The 20,334-nt window shown below is 43.6% G+C and overlaps 1 protein-coding gene and 1 non-coding gene across 2 annotated transcripts in view; both read right to left on the bottom strand.

Moving 5' to 3' along the window:
* Positions 1-5,821: 5,821 nt before the first annotated feature.
* LOC120057787 (disintegrin and metalloproteinase domain-containing protein 23-like) overlaps positions 5,822-20,334 on the bottom strand; it is a 37,355-nt gene continuing 22,842 nt past the window's right edge. Inside the window, exons 18-25 of the mRNA XM_039006252.1 lie at positions 10,240-10,320; positions 10,098-10,148; positions 9,901-9,964; positions 9,653-9,758; positions 9,374-9,493; positions 9,065-9,233; positions 8,686-8,797; positions 5,822-6,782 (exon numbers count right to left, since the gene is read on the bottom strand). Coding sequence (XP_038862180.1) covers positions 6,688-6,782; positions 8,686-8,797; positions 9,065-9,233; positions 9,374-9,493; positions 9,653-9,758; positions 9,901-9,964; positions 10,098-10,148; positions 10,240-10,320 — 798 coding nt within the window. The 3' untranslated portion in view covers positions 5,822-6,687. The remainder of the gene's footprint in view (positions 6,783-8,685; positions 8,798-9,064; positions 9,234-9,373; positions 9,494-9,652; positions 9,759-9,900; positions 9,965-10,097; positions 10,149-10,239; positions 10,321-20,334) is intronic.
* On the bottom strand, positions 13,506-13,575 carry trnae-uuc. The gene has a single exon. It is a non-coding gene; the product is annotated as a tRNA-Glu (tRNA).

Here is a 20,334-nt window from a genome sequence, read left to right on the forward strand (position 1 = left end):
GGCCAAAACTCCATCCCACCGAATCAGGCTTACATTTCTGCCGGTCTTTTCAAACAGCTCTTACACTAAAACAACATTATCATAATTTTCCCAATTTAACATTTTTATTCCCAACCTCATAGTGTGGAAATACACTGCTTAAAAAAATAAAGGGAACACTAAAATAACACATCCTAGATCTGAATGAATGAAATATTCTTATTAACTACTTTTTTCTTTACATAGTTGAATGTGCTGACAACAAAATCACACAAAAATGATCAATGGAAATCAAATTTATCAACCCATGGAGGTCTGGATTTGGAGTCACACTCAAAATTAAAGTGGAAAACCACACTACAGGCTGATCCAACTTTGATGTAATGTCCTTAAAACAAGTCAAAATTAGGCTCAGTAGTGTGTGTGGCCTCCACGTGCCTGTATGACCTCCCTACAACGCCTGGGCATGCTCCTGATGAGGTGGCGGATGGTCTCCTGAGGGATCTCCTCCCAGACCTGGACTAAAGCATCCGCCAACTCCTGGACAGTCTGTGGTGCAACGGGGCGTTGGTGGATGGAGCGAGACATGATGTCCCAGATGTGCTCAATTGGATTCAGGTCTGGGGAACGGGCGGGCCAGTCCATAGCATCAATGCCTTCCTCTTGCAGGAACTGCTGACACACTCCAGCCACATGAGGTCTAGCATTGTCTTGCATTAGGAGGAACCCAGGGCCAACCGCACCAGCATATGGTCTCACAAGGGGTCTGAGGATCTCATCTCGGTACCTAATGGCAGTCAGGCTACCTCTGGCGAGCACATGGAGGGCTGTGCGGCCCCCCAAAGAAATGGCACCCCACACCATGACTGACCCACCGCCAAACCGGTCATGCTGGAGGATGTTGCAGGCAGCAGAACGTTCTCCACGGCGTCTCCAGACTCTGTCACGTCTGTCACGTGCTCAGTGTGAACCTGCTTTCATCTGTGAAGAGCACAGGGCGCCAGTGGCGAATTTGACAATCTTGGTGTTCTCTAGCAAATGCCAAACGTCCTGCACGGTGTTGGGCTGTAAGCACAACCTCCACCTGTGGACGTCGGGCCCTCATACCACCCTCATGGAGTCTGTTTCTGGCCGTTTGAGCAGACACATGCACATTTGTGGCCTGCTGGAGGTCATTTTGCAGGGCTCTGGCAGTGCTCCTCCTGCTCCTCCTTGCACAAAGGCGGAGGTAGCGGTCCTGCTGCTGGGTTGTTGCCCTCCTACGGCCTCCTCCACGTCTCCTGATGTACTGGCCTGTCTCCTGGTAGCGCCTCCATGCTCTGGACACTACGCTGACAGACACAGCAAACCTTCTTGCCACAGCTCGCATTGATGTGCCATCCTGGATGAGCTGCACTACCTGAGCCACTTGTGTGGGTTGTAGACTCCGTCTCATGCTACCACTAGAGTGAAAGCACCGCCAGCATTCAAAAGTGACCAAAACATCAGCCAGGAAGCATAGGAACTGAGAAGTGGTCTGTGGTCACCACCTGCAGAACCACTCCTTTATTGGGGGTGTCTTGCTAATTGCCTATAATTTCCACCTGTTGTCTATTCCATTTGCACAACAGCATGTGAAATTTATTGTCAATCAGTGTTGCTTCCTAAGTGGACAGTTTGATTTCACAGAAGTGTGATTGACTTGGAGTTACATTGTGTTGTTTAAGTGTTCCCTTTATTTTTTTGAGCAGTGTATATGTAAAGCACAGGAAAAAATCACGATTTTGACTGCACGATTTTAAGCACAGTTCTACAGTTCTAAGGCTCAAAAGAAAGACAGAGGCTCTTGGATAAAATACTTCAGTAGTTTATTCGTCGGTCCAACTGTACATGATGCAGTGTTGATAGGGACACGAGATGATGACTAATATGGAGGTTTACACAATGCCAGTGCTATGGCAGCACCTGGAACACACCAACTGTCTGTCTGTCAGCTGGGCTGGAAACTAAAGTCCTGGAAAAGTAACCTGTTGAGGCCTCGGCACATACAGTATGTCAGATTAGAAATGTCATCTTAGATTGGTGGAAAAACACACAAAAATAATATTTTCCTTCGATTCCACAAACGTAAAAGGATGTTCTTTCACTTTTCACTTGGACATATGAATTCAATTATGCTTTTCCATTCTTTATTTCAGTACTTTGAAGCTAAATGAAACGAGATGTGGGAGTGGCCGAATACAAAAGGTTGTCTGATTCGCAAAGGTTTTTGTTCCATGTTTATAGTGATATCATTATTACATTTAATAACCCATAAGTTTGTGCAATATCTTTCTTTGCATAGAAATAAAAGTTAAATGTTTTGTTTGTTGACATGCACCTATCTTTTGTAGCGTATTTTAGCTTGCGGATTTTGGGACTCCCTTATAGAATTATAAGCCCACTATAGTGTGAATGCATGCAGCGTACCAGTAGAGCTGAACTTGATTTCTAGTAAGAGTTTATGGAGAGCGCCAAGCTAGCCAGTATAGTGGGTGTTGATGAGGACTGTTAAATAGTGACACCACCTGATAACACAGGTGGGACTAATCTGCAGGGACACACTGCATGCCTGTCTGCAGCACTGGGAGAGAGAGGCACACAGATTGCAGACAAAGGGGAAAGTGCTCTGTGTGCGACAACATCCAGACATTCCACGTGATTGATTCTTTGGCTTTTGAGTCACTACTGGAAGTACTTTTAAGGAACCCCATGACGTCAGTCATAGACTGGATAATCTGCGATCTATCTTTCTGTCATCATCGCTGTGCCCTGACCTCTAGAGAAGACACATGTAGACCCCTAAATCTGACCTCTCATCTGTACTGTGTATACTGAACCTGACCCTTGACCTCTATATTGGATAAATACAGAATGTAGCGTGTGGTAACACCTAATAGACAGATTATGACATTGTCTGGTTATCCATAGCATTTTGGCCCAAATCATAATTGCGTTACTGTTTTTCATTAACATTGCCAAAAACACCCGCTATACAACATGCTTAAAGATAAAACAGAAGCAGAGTGTGTCAGTGTAAAATGATATGTTATAATTCAGAATCTGAACTCGTTCTCCTCTTTTATGTACAATGTTGCCCGATATATACTTCAATTTATTGAATGTGGTCTGCATTTCCCATTTGGGTTCTAGCATGCAGCCCTCTTCCTCTCATTGTGGTGACCTAAGGAGGAGGAGCCTTTTCAGGGTACCACCGGGTTTGTTTTTTAATGAGGCTATCTCCTCCATTTGACGATTCAGTAGTGATTTCTCTCTTCTTCTTTTTTTTGATTTGCTGTGTGTCGTTCATAGCTTTGGTAGCCATGCAAAGTCCTTTAGCGAGGGCCCCTCATGCCAGAGCCAGCGAGCTGCACGCTCTGTGCGGGAAATCATGCCTGGTGAGAGAATATAATGGTGTGAGTTCCGCCTGAACGCCTGTGCACTGGCACTAACGATGAAAGGAAAAGGAGAGGAGTTCTGTGGCTCTAGAGATCAGGATGGGGTTGTTAGGTGGGTGGGGTTGAAAAAGGCTGCATTTCTACATGACTAAGATGGAATTTGTTAAATTGTCCTCTATTTCTTTTTCAAGTAAATCTAATGCCAAAAATCAGCAGCTGTAAGTGCAGTCCAGAGGATCCCTCTGTGCCCTTCGACCTCTCCTCCGGCCTTATATGGCACTGGCGTTGGGGTCGTACCGTCGCTTCTTCACATTTCTTCGCGTTCAGGGGAGAGTTGGGGAAAGAAGACAGGGATCAATACATGGTATATTACTGATGATGGTGGTACAGTCAGTGCACCGTGGAGAAGCAGCCACACTCATCTCTTAGACAACAGGAGCCATATCTGTTCCTTTCGTACTGGACTGCTCCCTGCAGCTACGCGCTTCAGTGAGGTCATTAGATCCCCTAGATTGATTTGATATGTTCACTATTGGTATGTGTATTGCTGTTGTTAAGTCTTTCAGATTGACCTATGAGTCAATTCTTCTGCATTGTAATGACATCCATTTTGTGTTTCAAATGTGCAACCATAATATGGTGCTGGAGGCAATGAGAAGAGTCTGTGCTTGTCCATGTGGCATACAGTTAGCTTTCCAAAACACAAGGACAAGGATAGGACACGAATCTCTCATTACCATCTCTGACAGGAAAATACATTAGTTCCATTCAAAACATTACCATCTGGGGGGAGAGAGAGCCAACAAAAATGTACTCTATTAAAGGGGGAAAGAGGAGACAACAACAACACATCAACAACAACAACAACAACGACAACAACACCAACAACAAGATAACACCAACAGGAGAGTTATGCATAACCTCCCCGTAATGTGGCTTGATGTGGGGCTTCTAGCAGTCTGTCATGCACCTGTTTCAATAGTAGGCCAGTGGGAGGTGGCACTATTGATGTGCGTGGTGGGTCATGCAGCTCAATGCGCCGTGTCTGTACCAGGTCTGTGAAGCAGGCAGCAATGGCAGCTGGTGTGGGCGGGTCCAGGAGTCCTGCTCTGCTCTAGGGCGGAGCCTGGCCATCCAGGTGGGTGTGGCCAGCCATGGCACAAAGGCTGCGGCCAACAATATGGCCCTGGCTTCTCTCTCACCACTTCCGCTTAAACTCTCACCCTTGAACCCTCGTACCAGATTGAGAAAAAGATTATGGTAGTGATAAGAGTATGGTAACCCAGGAGCATGTCATCCTGAGTTGGGCTCAGCCTTTGTGCAATGAACTGACCTTCTCCAAGTCAACCAAGTCTACATGCAGAAATATTTTTGGGGGTGAGAAACATGATGCGTTGCTAACTGGCATGCTTTGGTGGCTGCAATATAATACTTATCAACTCCTTATTTTTCCTAATTTAGATTTAGGGTGTGTAACACTCCTGTTGCTTGAAACAGCAGGCTTACTAGCGAGCGATTGGCACTTGATACCTCAGATTAGGGAACATAGCATACTGCATCACACAGTAAACTAGCTGGCTATGTATTATACACTGAGTACACAAAACATTAAGAACACCTGCTCTTTCCATAACATAGACTGACCAGGTGAATCAAGGTGAAAGCTATGATCCCTTATTGATGTCACGCTAGTGACCACTCTGCAGAGCTGCCTCCATGAGAAGATTAATGACAATAAAAGCCAAACAGCGTTTTTACCCTAATTGAATATTGTATATACACTGAGTGTACAAAACATTATGAACACCTGCTCTTTTCATGACATATACTGACCAGGTGCATCCAGGTGAAATCTATGATTGCTTATTGATTCATTCCACTTCAAATCCACTTCAATCAGTGTAGATGAATGGGAGGAGACAGGTTAAACAAGGATTTTTAAGCCTTGAGACAATTGAGACATGGATTGTGTATGTGTGCCATTCAGAGGGTGAATGGGCAAGACAAAATATTTAAGTGCCTTTGAACGGGGTATGGTAGTAGGTGCCGGTTTGTGTCAAGAACTGCAATGCTGCTGGGCTTTTCACGCTCAACAGTTTGGGGCGGGGTGCAACTCAATATTAGGAAGGTGTTCCTAATGTTTGGTATGCTCAGTGTATACATGTACAATCTGGAAGAGTATGTGTAAAGGAGGTATAATCTTAATCCATAGACTAAATTAGTAATAAGAACAGTTTGGTCTACAAGTGCTCTTATAAAACGGATTCAATTATTTTTCTGCTAACCCCCCCCAAAAAATATGTTATATTGTCACATATGCCAAATAGGTGCAGTGAAATGTGTTGTTTTACAGGGTCAGCCATAGTAGTACAGCACCCCTGGAGAAAATTAGGGTTAAGTGCCTTGCTCAAGGACACATCAACAGATGTTTCACCTTAACGGCTCAGGTATTCAAACCAGCAACCTTTCTGTTACTGGCCCAACACTCTAACCGCTAGGCTACCTTCCGCCCTAACCAGCAGGTTTAGTAACTGTATTGAACATGCACGTCAAGCTTTGAGCTGTGCCCGTCTTATCAGTTTGAGGTTCTGCCACAGACGCACAGATGCCCACCACCTCTCCAACATAATCTCTATGATAATCACCCTATATTACTGATTGTGGACCTTTATTAAAGTAACTGTCCAATGTTTCCAGATTTCTATGAAATATGTGTTAAATAGTTTTCCTTCCAATTGTACTGTCAAAAAACCTATTTTCTGTGTTCGAATAGTGTGGGCGGATACTGGTCATTAAAAATATTAATGAGAGTAGACTATTGATTGGCCAGCTGGGCCTCTTCAGGAGGATGACATAATCCTCTATGAGGAAATAGCAAGCATTTTTTAAACGCTCTGTTTGAGATACAAGTTTGAAGTGGGTTTTTTAAAGGGTTTTTTCCCCCTCCAATTTATGCTTTGGCCAAAAATACGAGTATAAAATGAGTCAACAACATTATTTGGTTATGAGTTAACAGAATATGAACTTTTAAAAGGGAGATTTTCACTGGACAGTTACTTTAAGACAATGTTAAGTATCATGAGCACAGGCAAGATTACTTTAAATATGTCTATGTTAAGTGTGTGTTTACAGCTTACTATGTAAGTCTATGTGTGGTTGAGCTGACGTACGTATCAGGTATGTTTGTGTGCCCCCTTGGGTCTATATTCTGTAGCAGGAGCTCAAACCCTGGTGTCTATAAGCAGCAGCAGGGATGCCAGAGTCACGGTAGGAGAGACATGCGGCGTGTTGCTTACTTAAAGCCCCATCCAGTCCCCCCCAGCACTATGGCAGCTACCAGGATGGCTCCGGCGATGGAGCCTATTATAAGATTGGTGGCACTAGGACCTGCGAAGGGTTATGGGGGAGAAAGACATGAGCGCCTCACGTATGGCATTTCTCTACACATGGATGATCTTACACAGATGTTAAGAACAAGAACACATAGCATGAGAATACCCATTGAACTGACTAATTACGTCTATGGTATATTTTTGCATGCTCATCAGGCCCTTCGACAATAATGTTACCATGGTAGTGATCGTGAATCTGATGTGATGTAGCACTTTGCTTGTAAATTCAAAGGTCAAGTCTACATTTCAGGGACCCTATTGTCTACGGGCGGAGGTTCTGAAAAGACAGACCACTAAGTCGAAAAGTTGGGCAGAGCAATGGTCCCGATAAACATGGTGGTTAGCACAGAGCAAACCACAGGAGACCATAGACCTCTCTCTTACTGTATCATCTTAAACTGAGTTGTTTTACTCCTTTATGGTGGCATGTACCTAACTACATTCTCACCCTAACCTACATTAGCTTCCGATGACAGGTTACATAAAGGTTCTGTCTCAGGTGATCAATATGAGGATTTGAATCGTGGAAAATGACCACATGGCACTATTTGGGAGTCCCAGTCACCACACAGCCCACCACTGAAAGACAGGCTATCTCACTGCGAATCACTTCCCTTGACTGGGGTCTATCTCCATGCCCCACATGCCCCAGAAAGGAGAGGATCAGAAGAGGAGCCACATGACGAGTAATAGGAAGAAGAGGAGGAAGAAGAAGAGGAAGAAGAAGAAGAGGAAGAAGAAGAGGAAAAAAAGAGGAATAGGGAAACTAATAATAATGGGGGAACAACAGGAAATGGCGGGATAAGGGGAATCCATCGATCAATCACATGACACTGAAACATCCAATCACATGACATTTATATGGTCACCACCAACACGAGACAAAGCCACCAGGACGCACACACGGGCTCAGGCCGGGTCACGACACCCTCAGCCAGCACACTGAGGCACCACAATGAGAGGAAGAGCTGTGGAAACGGAGAAAGATGCTTACTCTACTCCCCACCCTGTGCCTCCAAAAATCACCCCCAGGGCCAGAATGGTCCCTGCTACTGCCCCTATCAGCCTGTTAGTTGCCACGCTCACTGCGCAGAGGGAAAAGGAGCATTATCATTATTACCACCTGGTCACAACAAACAGCAGGCTTCTGTTCTGCTTCAGTAACATGGGTAGAGTGATGCCGTTCCCTTGGCAACTGTCCATTCCGCCTCCCCTCCACCTGCTGTCGAAAGCCCTAGGAAATCCACTGACTTATAACAGCCAATAGAAATACTCAGACATGACTATGTGTTTATGTTCAAAAGGCTCTCTATATCTGTGATGCATGGTGATATTAGCAGCTAGAGGCCTCAGCTAGAACATCTTTCTCTATTCTCCTGGGAATCATTAGACGTATCTGTGTACCTGTTCCATGTTATTATAACAATATTAATGGTAATAATAAACTTGATTTGTTTAGCACCTTTCATACAAGCAATAGCAGCTTAAAGTGCTTTTACAATTAGCACTTTAAAAAAAACAATAAAATAACACAATAAAACATGGTAGTAAAACAATAAGAGCAATAAAAGTAAACCAATAAAAACAGCAATAAAAAAAACGAATTTAAAAACAATTACAAATTAAAAACAGACAAACAAGAACTAAATGGCACAGTAGTTAAAAGCCAGCGCCATCTTGAATGACCTTTCAATCACATTGACATGTGCAAATGTTCTGTGACATGTAGCTTTGATCTTTAGACAGAAGAGGGCACTTGATAATAACTGACATATTAACAAATCTACTTTAAATGTGATACAAAACACAATGGACTGACCGTACTCAAGAAAGGACGTTATATTTAGTCTATCATGGAGAGGAGATAGGGACGTTCTGAAAACTAGACGGAAACAAACCCTTTGGTCCTTCATCTTCTGCGGGTGCAGGCTCCTTGGGGGGGTCAGGCATGCTGCAGTCTGTCCCCGCCCATGTAGTGTCACAGGTGCACGTCGCCTCATTGTTACACACCTGGCCAGGTATGATAGAGGGAGCAAGAGAGGCGGGCAGGGAGGACTTCATTAACCTATGCTCCATAACAAGTGAATACGTCCCAGGTTCAATGGTTACCGCATGCTGGGGACAAGATTTTACACGCTTGTTGAAATTGTAGTGAATATGTCACTTAATTGACATTGTCACTGGAGATACCATTGTGGACACTTATGGCTAATAATAGAACATTCAAGGTTGCGGTAATCGGCTGGGCTCGTATGGGTACACCTCCCCTGGACTTACCCCGTGGGCTGAGCACACCTGGCTGTTGGGCCCGCTGGGGCAGGTGCTCATGTTGAGGGACTGGATGGGCAGACACTTGCGGTCAAGACACATCATGGACGGCCCACAGGGCGTCCCGTCCTCCACGTAGCCTAAATCAGTCTCATCGTCCAAAAGAACGTGGCCACCACTGTGGACGGAAAGAGAGAGAGAGAGAGAGAGAGAGACAGAGAGCGAGAGAGAGAGAGGGTGCCGTAGGAGAGAGGTCAGACAGTATCCGTGGCTGGTGTCTCTGTGTGTGGACATGAGAGGTGAGACGGTTGTCTTCACCTGCAGTCCACCAGCCTGCCCTGATGGTTGAAGGAGGTGGGGGTGATGTCTCCCTTCATTATCCCGATGCGGGGGTTGCGTCCTATGTTGCTGCACAGCAGGGACCCACAGAACACATCGCTGCAGACAGAGAGTCCGAGAGAGTTAGAGCTAAGGGAACACTGATACTTTGTGAGTACTACATTGATGTAGAACAGATACAGCAACACTCGAATGTTTGTTCTGGTATAGTGCATAACTACAGTGTACAGTGTATATTTGGTATCATGTTCAACTCACTGCTTGCTGCACTGGAGCCATTTCTCTCCATCCTTCCCACAGTTTCCCTTCTCTGTTCCCTCTGTATTGAGCTTCTCATAGCAGAACTTCTCGGAGCCTCCCGCCTCTGCAGGAAGACGCAACATAGGAGAGGGGAAAGGGAGCGCAGACAGCCGTTTCAGATTCTGTCTCAATGCCTTTTTGACTACATATTTTTGCATATCTTGCAGTGAGTAAAGCAACTTAAGCAAAAGGGATTTTGAACTCACTTGAACCCCAGAGGTATTTGCACTGGTTCCCCCTGGTCTTGCACTCTCCACCGTAGCAGCGTCCCTAAAGAGACAAAAGGGCACACTCATTCATTCCCTATCTGTTCAAGCAAGCCTATGGTGACGACCATTTTCTAAATCATACAATCTGAATAGATATGAGTATGTCGTTGTGTCTCAGTGATCATGCTGCTCACCTGGTCGACTTGACAGTGGTAGCCATCTTGTTTGTGAAGGTTAGGAGGGCACTACAATGAACGATATACAAATATTTCCTTGAAACAGAGCTGAACGTTTCATCCTTTCTCAGAAATGTATAATAGTTAGAGCCCAACTCACCTGGCCAGAGTCTCCTGAGCATGTCTCTGAGATGTCACAGTCATTCACCGCATAGCGACAACTATAACCTCGCGGGTAGAACTGACATAGAGGGAGAAAAAACAAGAGTGGAATTTCCTGTACCACTTTGGTGTCTCATGCAACACTAAGAAAAACCCTAAAGGAAAACGCTGCCCACTGCTGTTCATGCTCCCAGATGATTTTATTGATAAAACATTTCGACCCTTAGGTCTTCATTAGGCATCCACATCCCAGGTGGGGGTGGAAGGTCCTATATGTAGAGGCAGTGCTCAGTGACATCACTTCCTGAAACAAGAGGTACACATTTATAATATAGGTTCACAATATCGACATTCAATATAATATACAACCGTACATGCGGGAATGTGATAAATATTTACAGTGATATGTTTTCAAGTCTCTGATCCATGGTCTGATCTAAGTTTCAGAATGAAGTGGAGATTGCAAAGACAGAATATGAGTATATGAAAGTTGACTGACCAACCACACCTGTCATGTACACCCTCCCCAAAATTCACAAGAACATGACCCCACCTATACCAGGCAGGCCCATTGTGAGTGGTCCCGGATCTCTGAAACAGAACATTTCTACCTTTGTAGAAGATTTTGCAAAACCCTGACCGAGCTCTCTACCCACGTACACCAGAGATTCTATTGATTTTATCAATCTTCTGAAATCTGTGGACCACATACCAGAACATTTTATTCCGTGTACTTTTGATGTTACCAGTCTATACACTAACATCCCCCACCAGGGTGGACTAGAGGCCCTCATGTTCTACCTCGATGCTCTTCCCAGCACCAATTGTATTGTGGACTTGGCTGAGGAAGGTTAGAAAAACAGATGGTGCTGAATCCAGAACTTAACTCCTTTCTCCCCAATATTTTCCTCGTTTTTAGATATTTAGATAATATTTTCCTGATCTATACAGGGACTCAGGAAGAACTCTAGGCTTATCTAAACTCTATGAATGAGCACCTCCTTTTAACCATGAATCAAAATCTGTTTTCTTGACGTGATGGTTATTAAGGACAAAATGTCCCTCTCTACTGATCTTTACAGGAAACCTATGGAAAGGAACACTTTCCTTAGAGGTGACCGTTTCCATCCACCTCCACTCATTAAATGTCTCATGTGTAGCTCTGATGCTTCTTACCAGAAACAGACCACGGACCTCACACAGGGGGTACAAAGAGAATTGGGTCAAACATGCCGATGATCATTTTGAAAGTCTAACACAATTAGAAAGCCTTCAACCAAAAGTAAAAGAAAAGCAGAACATGTCCCCTCATGCTTCACACCTTGGGGAAGGCATTCAATGACATTATCAGGAAGCACTGGTACATTGTTGACATTCACCCACAACTGAAACCCATCTTTAAACATCCCCATGTATGGTCTTCAAAAGACCCCCAAACCTGAGAGACTTTGTGGCCAAATCTGACTACCCACTGGGCACATATGTCAATTCAACATCTGTTCCACATTGGTTCAACGTCATTTGGAAACGACGTTGATTCAACCATTGTGTGCCCAGAGGGTACCCACAGGAATTAAAAATGTGGCCAATGTGCCAAATTGAGTTTCACGTACAAATGTGGCTATTTCACCCACCCCTGCACAGGACAAGGCCTGATTATCTGCATGTTTAAAATAAGATTTTATGACTTTGTGGCTGTGCCAGCTAGTGACCACTCTGCAGAGCTGCCTCCATGGCAAGATTCATGACAATAAAAACCAAACAGCTTTTTACCCTAATCGAATATTGTATATACACTTATACACTGAGTGTACAAAACATTATGAACACCTGCTCTTTTCATGACATAGACTGACCAGGTGCATCCAGGTGAAATCTATGATTGCTTATTGATTCAATCCACCTCAATCAGTGTAGATGAACGGGAGGAGTTAGGTTAAACAAGGATTTTTAAGCCTTGAGACAATTGAGACATGGATTGTGTATGTGTGCCATTCAGTGGGTGAATGGGCAAGACAAAAGATTGAAGTGCCTTTGAACGGGGTATGGTAGTTTGTGTCAAGAACTGCAACGGTCCACCACCCAATGGACATCAGGCCAACTTGACACATCTGTCGGAAGCATTGGAGTCAACACAACATGGGCCAGCATTCCTGTGGAACGCTTTCCACACCTTGTAGTGTCCATGCCATGACGAATTGAGGCTGTTCTGAGGGGGGAAAAGGGGGGGGGGGGCAACTCAATATTAGGAAGGTGTTCTTAATGTTTTATACCTGTATATCACTGTAAATATTTATCACATTCCTCATGTTTAGTTTATTAGGATCCCCATTAGCTACTGCACATGTAGCAGCTACTCTTCCTGGGGTCCACATAACATGTACAAATACATGACAAAGTACAGAACCATCACAGACAACAACAACATAAGATATTACATGACATTTCAAATACAAAATACAAATAAAATAAGTTATATATGGAAAAGACACCAAGAGACAACAAAAGTATTCATACCCCTTGACTTATTCCACATTTTGTTGTGTTACAGCCTGAATTCAAAACGTATTTCAATATTTTTTTGCTCACCCATCTACACACAACACCCCATAATGACAAAGTGAAAACATGTTTGTAGAAATTGTTGGAAATATTATGCAAATTAAATACAGAAATATCTAATTTACATAAGTATTCACACCCCTGAGTCAATATGTGTTAGAATCAGCCTTGGCAGCGATTACAGCTGTGAGTCTTTCTGGGTAAGTCTCTAAGAGCCTTGCACACCTGGATTGGACAGTATTTGCCCATCATTCATTTCAAAATTCTTCAAGCTCTGTCAAATTGGTTGTTGATCACTGCTAGACAACCATTTTCAGGTCTTTCCATAGATTTCGAAGCAGATTTATGTCAAAAGTTTAGCTTGGCCACTCAGGAACATTCACTGTCTTCATGGTAAGCAACTCCAGTGTAGATTTGGCAATGCGTTTTAGGTTAGTGTCTGGTGGAAAGCAGACTGAACTAGGTTTTTGCCTGTGTTTAGCTCCATTGCTTTTTTATCCTGAAAAACTCTTGTCCTTAACAATTACAAGCATACCCATAACATGATGCAGCAACCACTATGCTTGAACATATGGAGAGTGGTACTCAGCAATGTGTTGTATTTGGCCCAAACATAACACCTTCCATGTTTTACAATTTAGTCATTTAGCAGACACTCTTATCCAGAGCAACTTACAGTAGTGAGCGCAAACATTTTCAGACTGGTCCCCCGTGGGAATCGAACCCACAACCCTGGCGTTGAAAGCACCATGCTCTACCAGCTGAGCTACACTTTATATACAGAACAAAAGGTGAACTACTTTGCCACATTTTTTGCTGGATTACTTTAGTGCCTTGTTGCAAAACAGAATTCATGTTTTGGAATATTTTTTATTCTGTACAAGCTTCCTTCTTTTCACTCTGTCAATGAGGTTAGTATTGTGGAGTAACTACCATGTTGTTGATCCATCCTCAGTTTTCTCCTATCACATCCATTAAACTCTGTCACTGTTTTAATGTCAACATTGGCATCATGGTGATTTAAATCTCTGAGAGGTTTCCTTCCTCTTCAGCAACTGAGTTAGGAAGGACGCCTGCCACTTAGGAAGGACGCCTGTATCTTTGTAGTGACTTATACACCATCCAAAGTGAAAGGGATTTTACATTTTCAGCTTTTTTAATTTGTACCCATCTACCAATAGGTGCCCTCAGGCTGTAACACAACAAAATATGGAAAAAGTCAAGGGGTGTGAATACTTTCTGAAAGCACTGTACCTATTCATATTCTTATATACATTACAGATCAATTAGATGGGGAGGCAGGTAGCCTAGTGGTTAGAGCGTTGGACTAGTAACCCGGAAAGGTTGCAAGATCAAATCCCCGAGCTGACAAGGTAAAAATCTGTCGTTCTGCCCCTGAACAAGGCAGTTAACCCACTGTTTCTAGGCTGTCATTGAAAATAAGAAGTTGTTCTTAACTGACTTGTCTAGTTAAATAAAGATTTTTAGAAAGAAGAGCTGTGATATAATATGTTTCTTAAAGCTAAACTTGCTTTTTGTCTGAGTAATCTCTGGTGGCATAACATTCCATGATGACATTCCATGATGACATAACTGAGCGACACATTAAATCTGTTTTTGGTTTGGGTACAGTGAAGAAACCCATAGTGGCACGTCTGGTAGGGTATTTGTGTCTGTTTGAAGTGTATACAAATGGATTATACAAGTGGTTAGGCATTTTCAACACACAAATGTTTCTTAAAAAGACTAAAAGAGAAGCCACAACCATGAACGACTATCATGCCTGTTGTTGTGACCATTGAACAAGTTGAAGAAGCTGAACTCCTACGAGGAACATCTGTGTGTGCAGGCAAGCTGCTTTATTTTGAGCCAGCTGCAGCTTTGCTGTCTTTCTTTGCTGCACCTGACCATATTACCAGACAGTAATCAAGATGGGACAAGATCAGAGCCTGAACAACTAGTACAGTTGATTTTTGTCTTAAAAACGCAGATCATCTTTTTCTAACAGACATACCCCTCCCCATCTTCACAACAACTTTGTCAACATGACTTGACCATGATGACTGACCATCCAATGTTACTCGTAGGTGTTCAGCTTCTTCAACTTGTTCAATGGTCACGCCCTTTATGCACAACTCCAGTTGAGTTTTAGGTCTAAGAGAATCCGTTGAACCAAATACAATGTCCCTAGAATGTCCATGTCCCTACAATGTCCCAATGTCCCTAGAATTTCTAAGCAAACAGCGGGAGGCAGGGCTTTCTCCTATAGATCTCCATTTTTATGGAACGGTCTGCCTACCCATGTGAGAGACGCAGACTCGGTCTCAACCTTTAAGTCTTTACTGAAGACTTATCTCTTCAGTAGGTCATATGATTGAGTGTAGTCTGGCCCAGGAGTGTGAAGGTGAACGGAAAGGCTCTGGAGCAACGAACCGCCCTTGCTGTCTCTGCCTGGCCGGTTCCCCTCTCTCCACTGGGATTCTCTGCCTCTAACCCTATTACAGGGGCTGAGTCACTGGCTTACTGGTGCTCTTTCATGCCGTCCCTAGGAGGGGTGCGTCACTTGAGTGGGTTGAGTTACTGACATGATCTTCCTGTCTGGGTTGGCGCCCCCCCTTGGTTTGTGCTGTGGTGGAGATCTTTGTGGGCTATACTCGGCCTTGTCTCAGGATTGTAAGTTGGTGGTTGAAGATATCCCTCTAGTGGTGCGGGGGCTGTGCTTTGGCAAAGTGGGTGGGGTTATATCCTTCCTGTTTGGCCCTGTCCGGGGGTATCTTCGGATGGGGCCACAGTGTCTCCTGACCGCTCCTGTCTCAGTCTCAGCCTCCAGTATTTATGCTGCAGTAGTTTATGTGTCGGGGGGCTAGGGTCAGTTGGTTATACCTGGAGTACTTCTCCTGTCTTATCCAGTGTCCTGTGTGAATTTAAGTATGCTCTCTCTAATTCTCTCGTTCTCTCTTTCTTCTCTCTCTCTGAGAACCTGAGCCCTAGGACCATACGTCACGGCAAACCGGGCATGATGACTCCTTGCTGTCCCCAGTCCACCTGGCCTTGCTGCTGTTCCAGTTTCAACTGCTCTGCCTGCGGTTATGGAACCCCTACCTGTCCCAGACCTGCTGCTTTCAACTCTTAATGATCGGCTATGAAAAGCCAACTGACTTTTATTCCTGATTATTATTTGACCATGCTTGTCATTTATGAACATTTTGAAAATCTTGGCTCTCTCTAATTCTCTCCTTCTCTCTTTCTTTCTCTCTCTCGGAGGACCTGAGCCCTAGGACCATACGTCAGGACTACCGGGCATGATGACTCCTTGCTGTCCCCAGTTCGCCTGGCCTTGCTGCTATTCCAGTTTCAACTGTTCTGCCTGCGGTTACGGAACCCCTACCTGTCCCAGACCTGCTGTTTTCAACTCTTAATGATCGGCTATGAAAAGCCAACTGACATTTATTCCTGATTATTATTTGACCATGCTTGTCATTTATGAACATTTTGAAAATCTTGGCTCTCTCTAATTTTCTCCTTCTCTCTTTCTTTCTCTCTCTCGGAGGACCTGAGCCCTAGGACCATACGTCAGGACTACCGGGCATGTTGACTCCTTGCTGTCCCCAGTCCACCTGGCCTTGCTGCTATTCCAGTTTCAACTGTTCTGCCTGCGGTTATGGAACCGCCACCTGTCCCAGACCTGCTGTTTTCAACTCTTAATGATCGGCTATGAAAAGCCAACTGACATTTATTCCTGATTATTATTTGACCATGCTTGTTACTTATGAACATTTTGAACATCTTGGCATAGTTCTGTTATAATCTCCACCCGGCACAGCCAGAAGAGGACTGGCCACCCCTCATAGCCTGGTTCCTCTCTAGGTTTCTTCCTAGGTTTTGGCCTTTCTAGGGAGTTTTTCCTCTACACCTGCATTGCTTGCTGTTTGGGGTTTTAGGCTGGGTTTCTGTACAGCACTTCGAGATATTAGCTGATGTACGAAGGGCTATATAAAATAAACTTGATTGATTGATTGATTGATTGATTTTGGTTTTAGATGTATTTAAGACCAGTTTTTTGTTAAATACCCGACACTGAATGTAACTCCTTGCTAAGAGTCTCAGTGAGCTCATTGGCTGTAGGTGCTTATGTGTAGAGTGTGAAATCATCAGCATACATAGTAATTTTAGCTTCTTGTAAGACAAGTTGCAAATCATTCGTAAAAATAGAGAAGAGTAACGGCCCAAGGCAACTGCCCCGAGGGATACCGCGCTGTACATATCTGATGTTAGAGAAGCTTCAATTGAAGAATACTCTCTGGGTTCTATTAGATAAGTAACTCTCCAACCATGTGATGGCCGGTGATGAAATCTAACAATACAGCTCCAACTATGTTCTTATTATCTATTTATTTTAGCCAATCATCAGTCATCTGAGTCAGTGCAGTACAAGTTGAGTGCCCTTCACAATACGCATGCTGAAAATCAGTAGTTAACTTGTTCTTTGAAAAATAGCATTGTATTTGTTACAAACACAATTTTCTCCATCAGTTTACTAAGAAGAGACACCAAACGGATTAGTCGGCTGTTAGAGCCAGCAAAGAGTGCTTTACTATTTTTAGGTAGTGGAATTACTTTAGCTTCCTTCCACACCTGTGGACACACGCACTCCTTTAGGCTTTGGTTAAAGACATGGCAAATAGGCCTGGCAATACAATCTGCTACCATTCTCAATAGTTTCCCATCTAGGCTGTCTATACCTGGTAGCTTATCATTATTGATGGATAACAATAATTTTTTCACCTCTTCCACACAAACTTGACCAAACTCAAAACAGCAATCCTTCTTTTACTTATTATTAATTATTTTCAATACACAAAATATGATGGTTTACTGTTCAAAGTTATCATTTCACTTCTCAGTTTGTCCACTTTGCCAGTGAAATAGTAATTGAAATGATTGGCTATATCAAAAGTTTTTGTTATAAATGACCCATCAACCTCAATGAACGATGGAGATAAATTATATTTTGGGCAAAAAAAAACTATTAAAGGTGCTCCAAAGTCTTTCCCCATTGTTTTTCATGTACTTCAGTCACACAATTTCTCAATTGACAGTATGTGAACCAATCAGCTGAGCAGTGTGACTTGTTTGCCACCTTTTTTGCATAGTTAATTTGAACCATACACTTTTTCAATTCATCATCGATCCAGGGGGCTCAAACGGTTCTCACAGTCCGTTTCTTAACAGGTGCATGTTTGTCATCAATTGGCAAGAATAATTTTACAAATACTCCAAGTGCTGCATCTGGATTCTCCTCCTTATACACTTCAGAACAACATACATTTTTTACATCTTCAACAAAACAGTCTCGAGAAAACATATTGTATGATATCTTATACATAACTTTAGGCCCTGCCTTTGGTACTTTGGCTTTCCTTGTTATTGCCACAATGTTATGGTCACTACAGCCAATGGGAACTGATATTGCTTTGGAGCAAAGCTCAGCAGAATTAGTGAAGATACGATCAATACAAGTGGATGTAACAGATCCAACACTATTGGTATACACTGCAGTTGGTTGAGTGATAACCTGGGTCATGTTACAGGCATTAGTCACAGTAAGAAGGTTCCTCTTGAGAGGAGAACTAGATGATAACCAGACAATGTTCAGGTTACCAAGAAAATAAATATATTTGTTAGCATTAGAGACCTTATCTAACATCACACACATATTCTACAGATACTGGCAGTTTGCCTATAGCAGCATACTAAAAAAGAGTATGGTTATGTGTCACAGCATCATCGGACAGAGCTTGTTGTCATTGCAGGCAATCTCAACGCTGTGCGTTACAGGGAAGACATCCTCCTCCCTCATGTGGTACCCTTCCTGCAGGCTCATCCTGACATGACCCTCCAGCATGACAATGCCACCAGCCATACTGCTCGTTCTGTGCGTGATTTCTGCAAGACAGGAATGTCAGTGTTCTGCCATGGCCAGCGAAGAGCCCGGATATCAATCCCATTGAACACGTCTGGTCCCTGTTGGATCGAAGGGTGAGGGCTAGGGCCATTCCCCCCAGAAATGTCAGGGAACTTGCAGGTGCCTTGGTGGAAGAGTGGGGTAACATCTCACAGCAAGAACTGTCAAATCTGGTGCAGTCCTTGAGGAGGAGATGCACTGCAGTACTTAATGCAGCTGGTGGCCACACCAGATACTAATGTTATTTTTGATTTTGACCCCCCACCCCCTTTGTTCAGGGACACATTATTCCATTTCTGTTAGTCACATGTCTATGGAACTTGTTCAGTTTATGTCTCGGTTGTTGAATCTTATGTTCATACAAATATTTACGCATGTTAAGTTTGCTGAAAATAAACACAGTTGACAGTGAGAGGACGTTTCTTTTTTTGCTGAGCTAATATTTGATATATTGACTGTTGATATTGTGAACCTATATTATATATTTGTACCTCTTGTTTCAGGAAGTGATGTCACTGAGCACTGCCGATATATACAGTTGGGAGAATAAGTATTTGATACACTGCCAATTTTGCAGGTTTTCCTACTTACAAAGCATGTAGAGGTCTGTAATTTTTATCATAGGTACACTTCAACTGTGAGAGACGGAATCTAAAACAAAAATCCAGAAAATCACATTGTATGATTTTTAAGTAATTCATTTGCATTTTATTGCATGACATAAGTATTTGATCACCTACCAACCAGTAAGAATTCCGGCTCTCACAGACCTGTTAGTTTTTCTTTAAGAAGCCCTCCTGTTCTCCACTCATTACCTGTATTAATTGCACCTGTTTGAACTCGTTACCTGTATAAAATACACCTGTCCACAAACTCAATCAAACAGACTCCAACCTCTCCACAATGGCCAAGACCAGAGAGCTGTGTAAGGACATCAGGGATAAAATTGTAGACCTGCACAAGGCTGGGATGGGCTACAGGACAATAGGCAAGCAGCTTGGTGAGAAGGCAACAACTGTTGGCGCAATTATTAGAAAATGGAAGAAGTTCAAGATGACGGTCAATCACCCTCGGTCTGGGGCTCCATGCAAGATCTCACCTCGTGGGGCATCAATGATCATGAGGAAGGTGAGGGATCAGCCCAGAACTACACGGCAGGACCTGGTCAATGACCTGAAGAGAGCTGGGACCACAGTCTCAAAGAAAACCATTAGTAACACACTACGCCGTCATGGATTAAAATCCTGCAGCACACGCAAGGTCCCCCTGCTCAAGCCAGCGCATGTCCAGGCCCGTCTGAAGTTTGCCAATGACCATCTGGATGATCCAGAGGAGGAATGGGAGAAGGTCACGTGGTCTGATGAGACAAAAATAGAGCTTTTTGGTCTAAACTCCACTCGCCGTGTTTGGAGGAAGAAGAAGGATGAGTACAACCCCAAGAACACCATCCCAACCGTGAAGCATGGAGGTGGAAACATCATTCTTTGGGGATGCTTTTCTGCAAAGGGGACAGGACGACTGCACCGTATTGAGGGGAGGATGGATGGGGCCATGTATCGCGAAATC

The sequence above is a fragment of the Salvelinus namaycush genome, chromosome 13, assembly GCF_016432855.1.
Source record: "Salvelinus namaycush isolate Seneca chromosome 13, SaNama_1.0, whole genome shotgun sequence".
NCBI classification, from domain to species: Eukaryota; Metazoa; Chordata; class Actinopteri; order Salmoniformes; family Salmonidae; genus Salvelinus; species Salvelinus namaycush.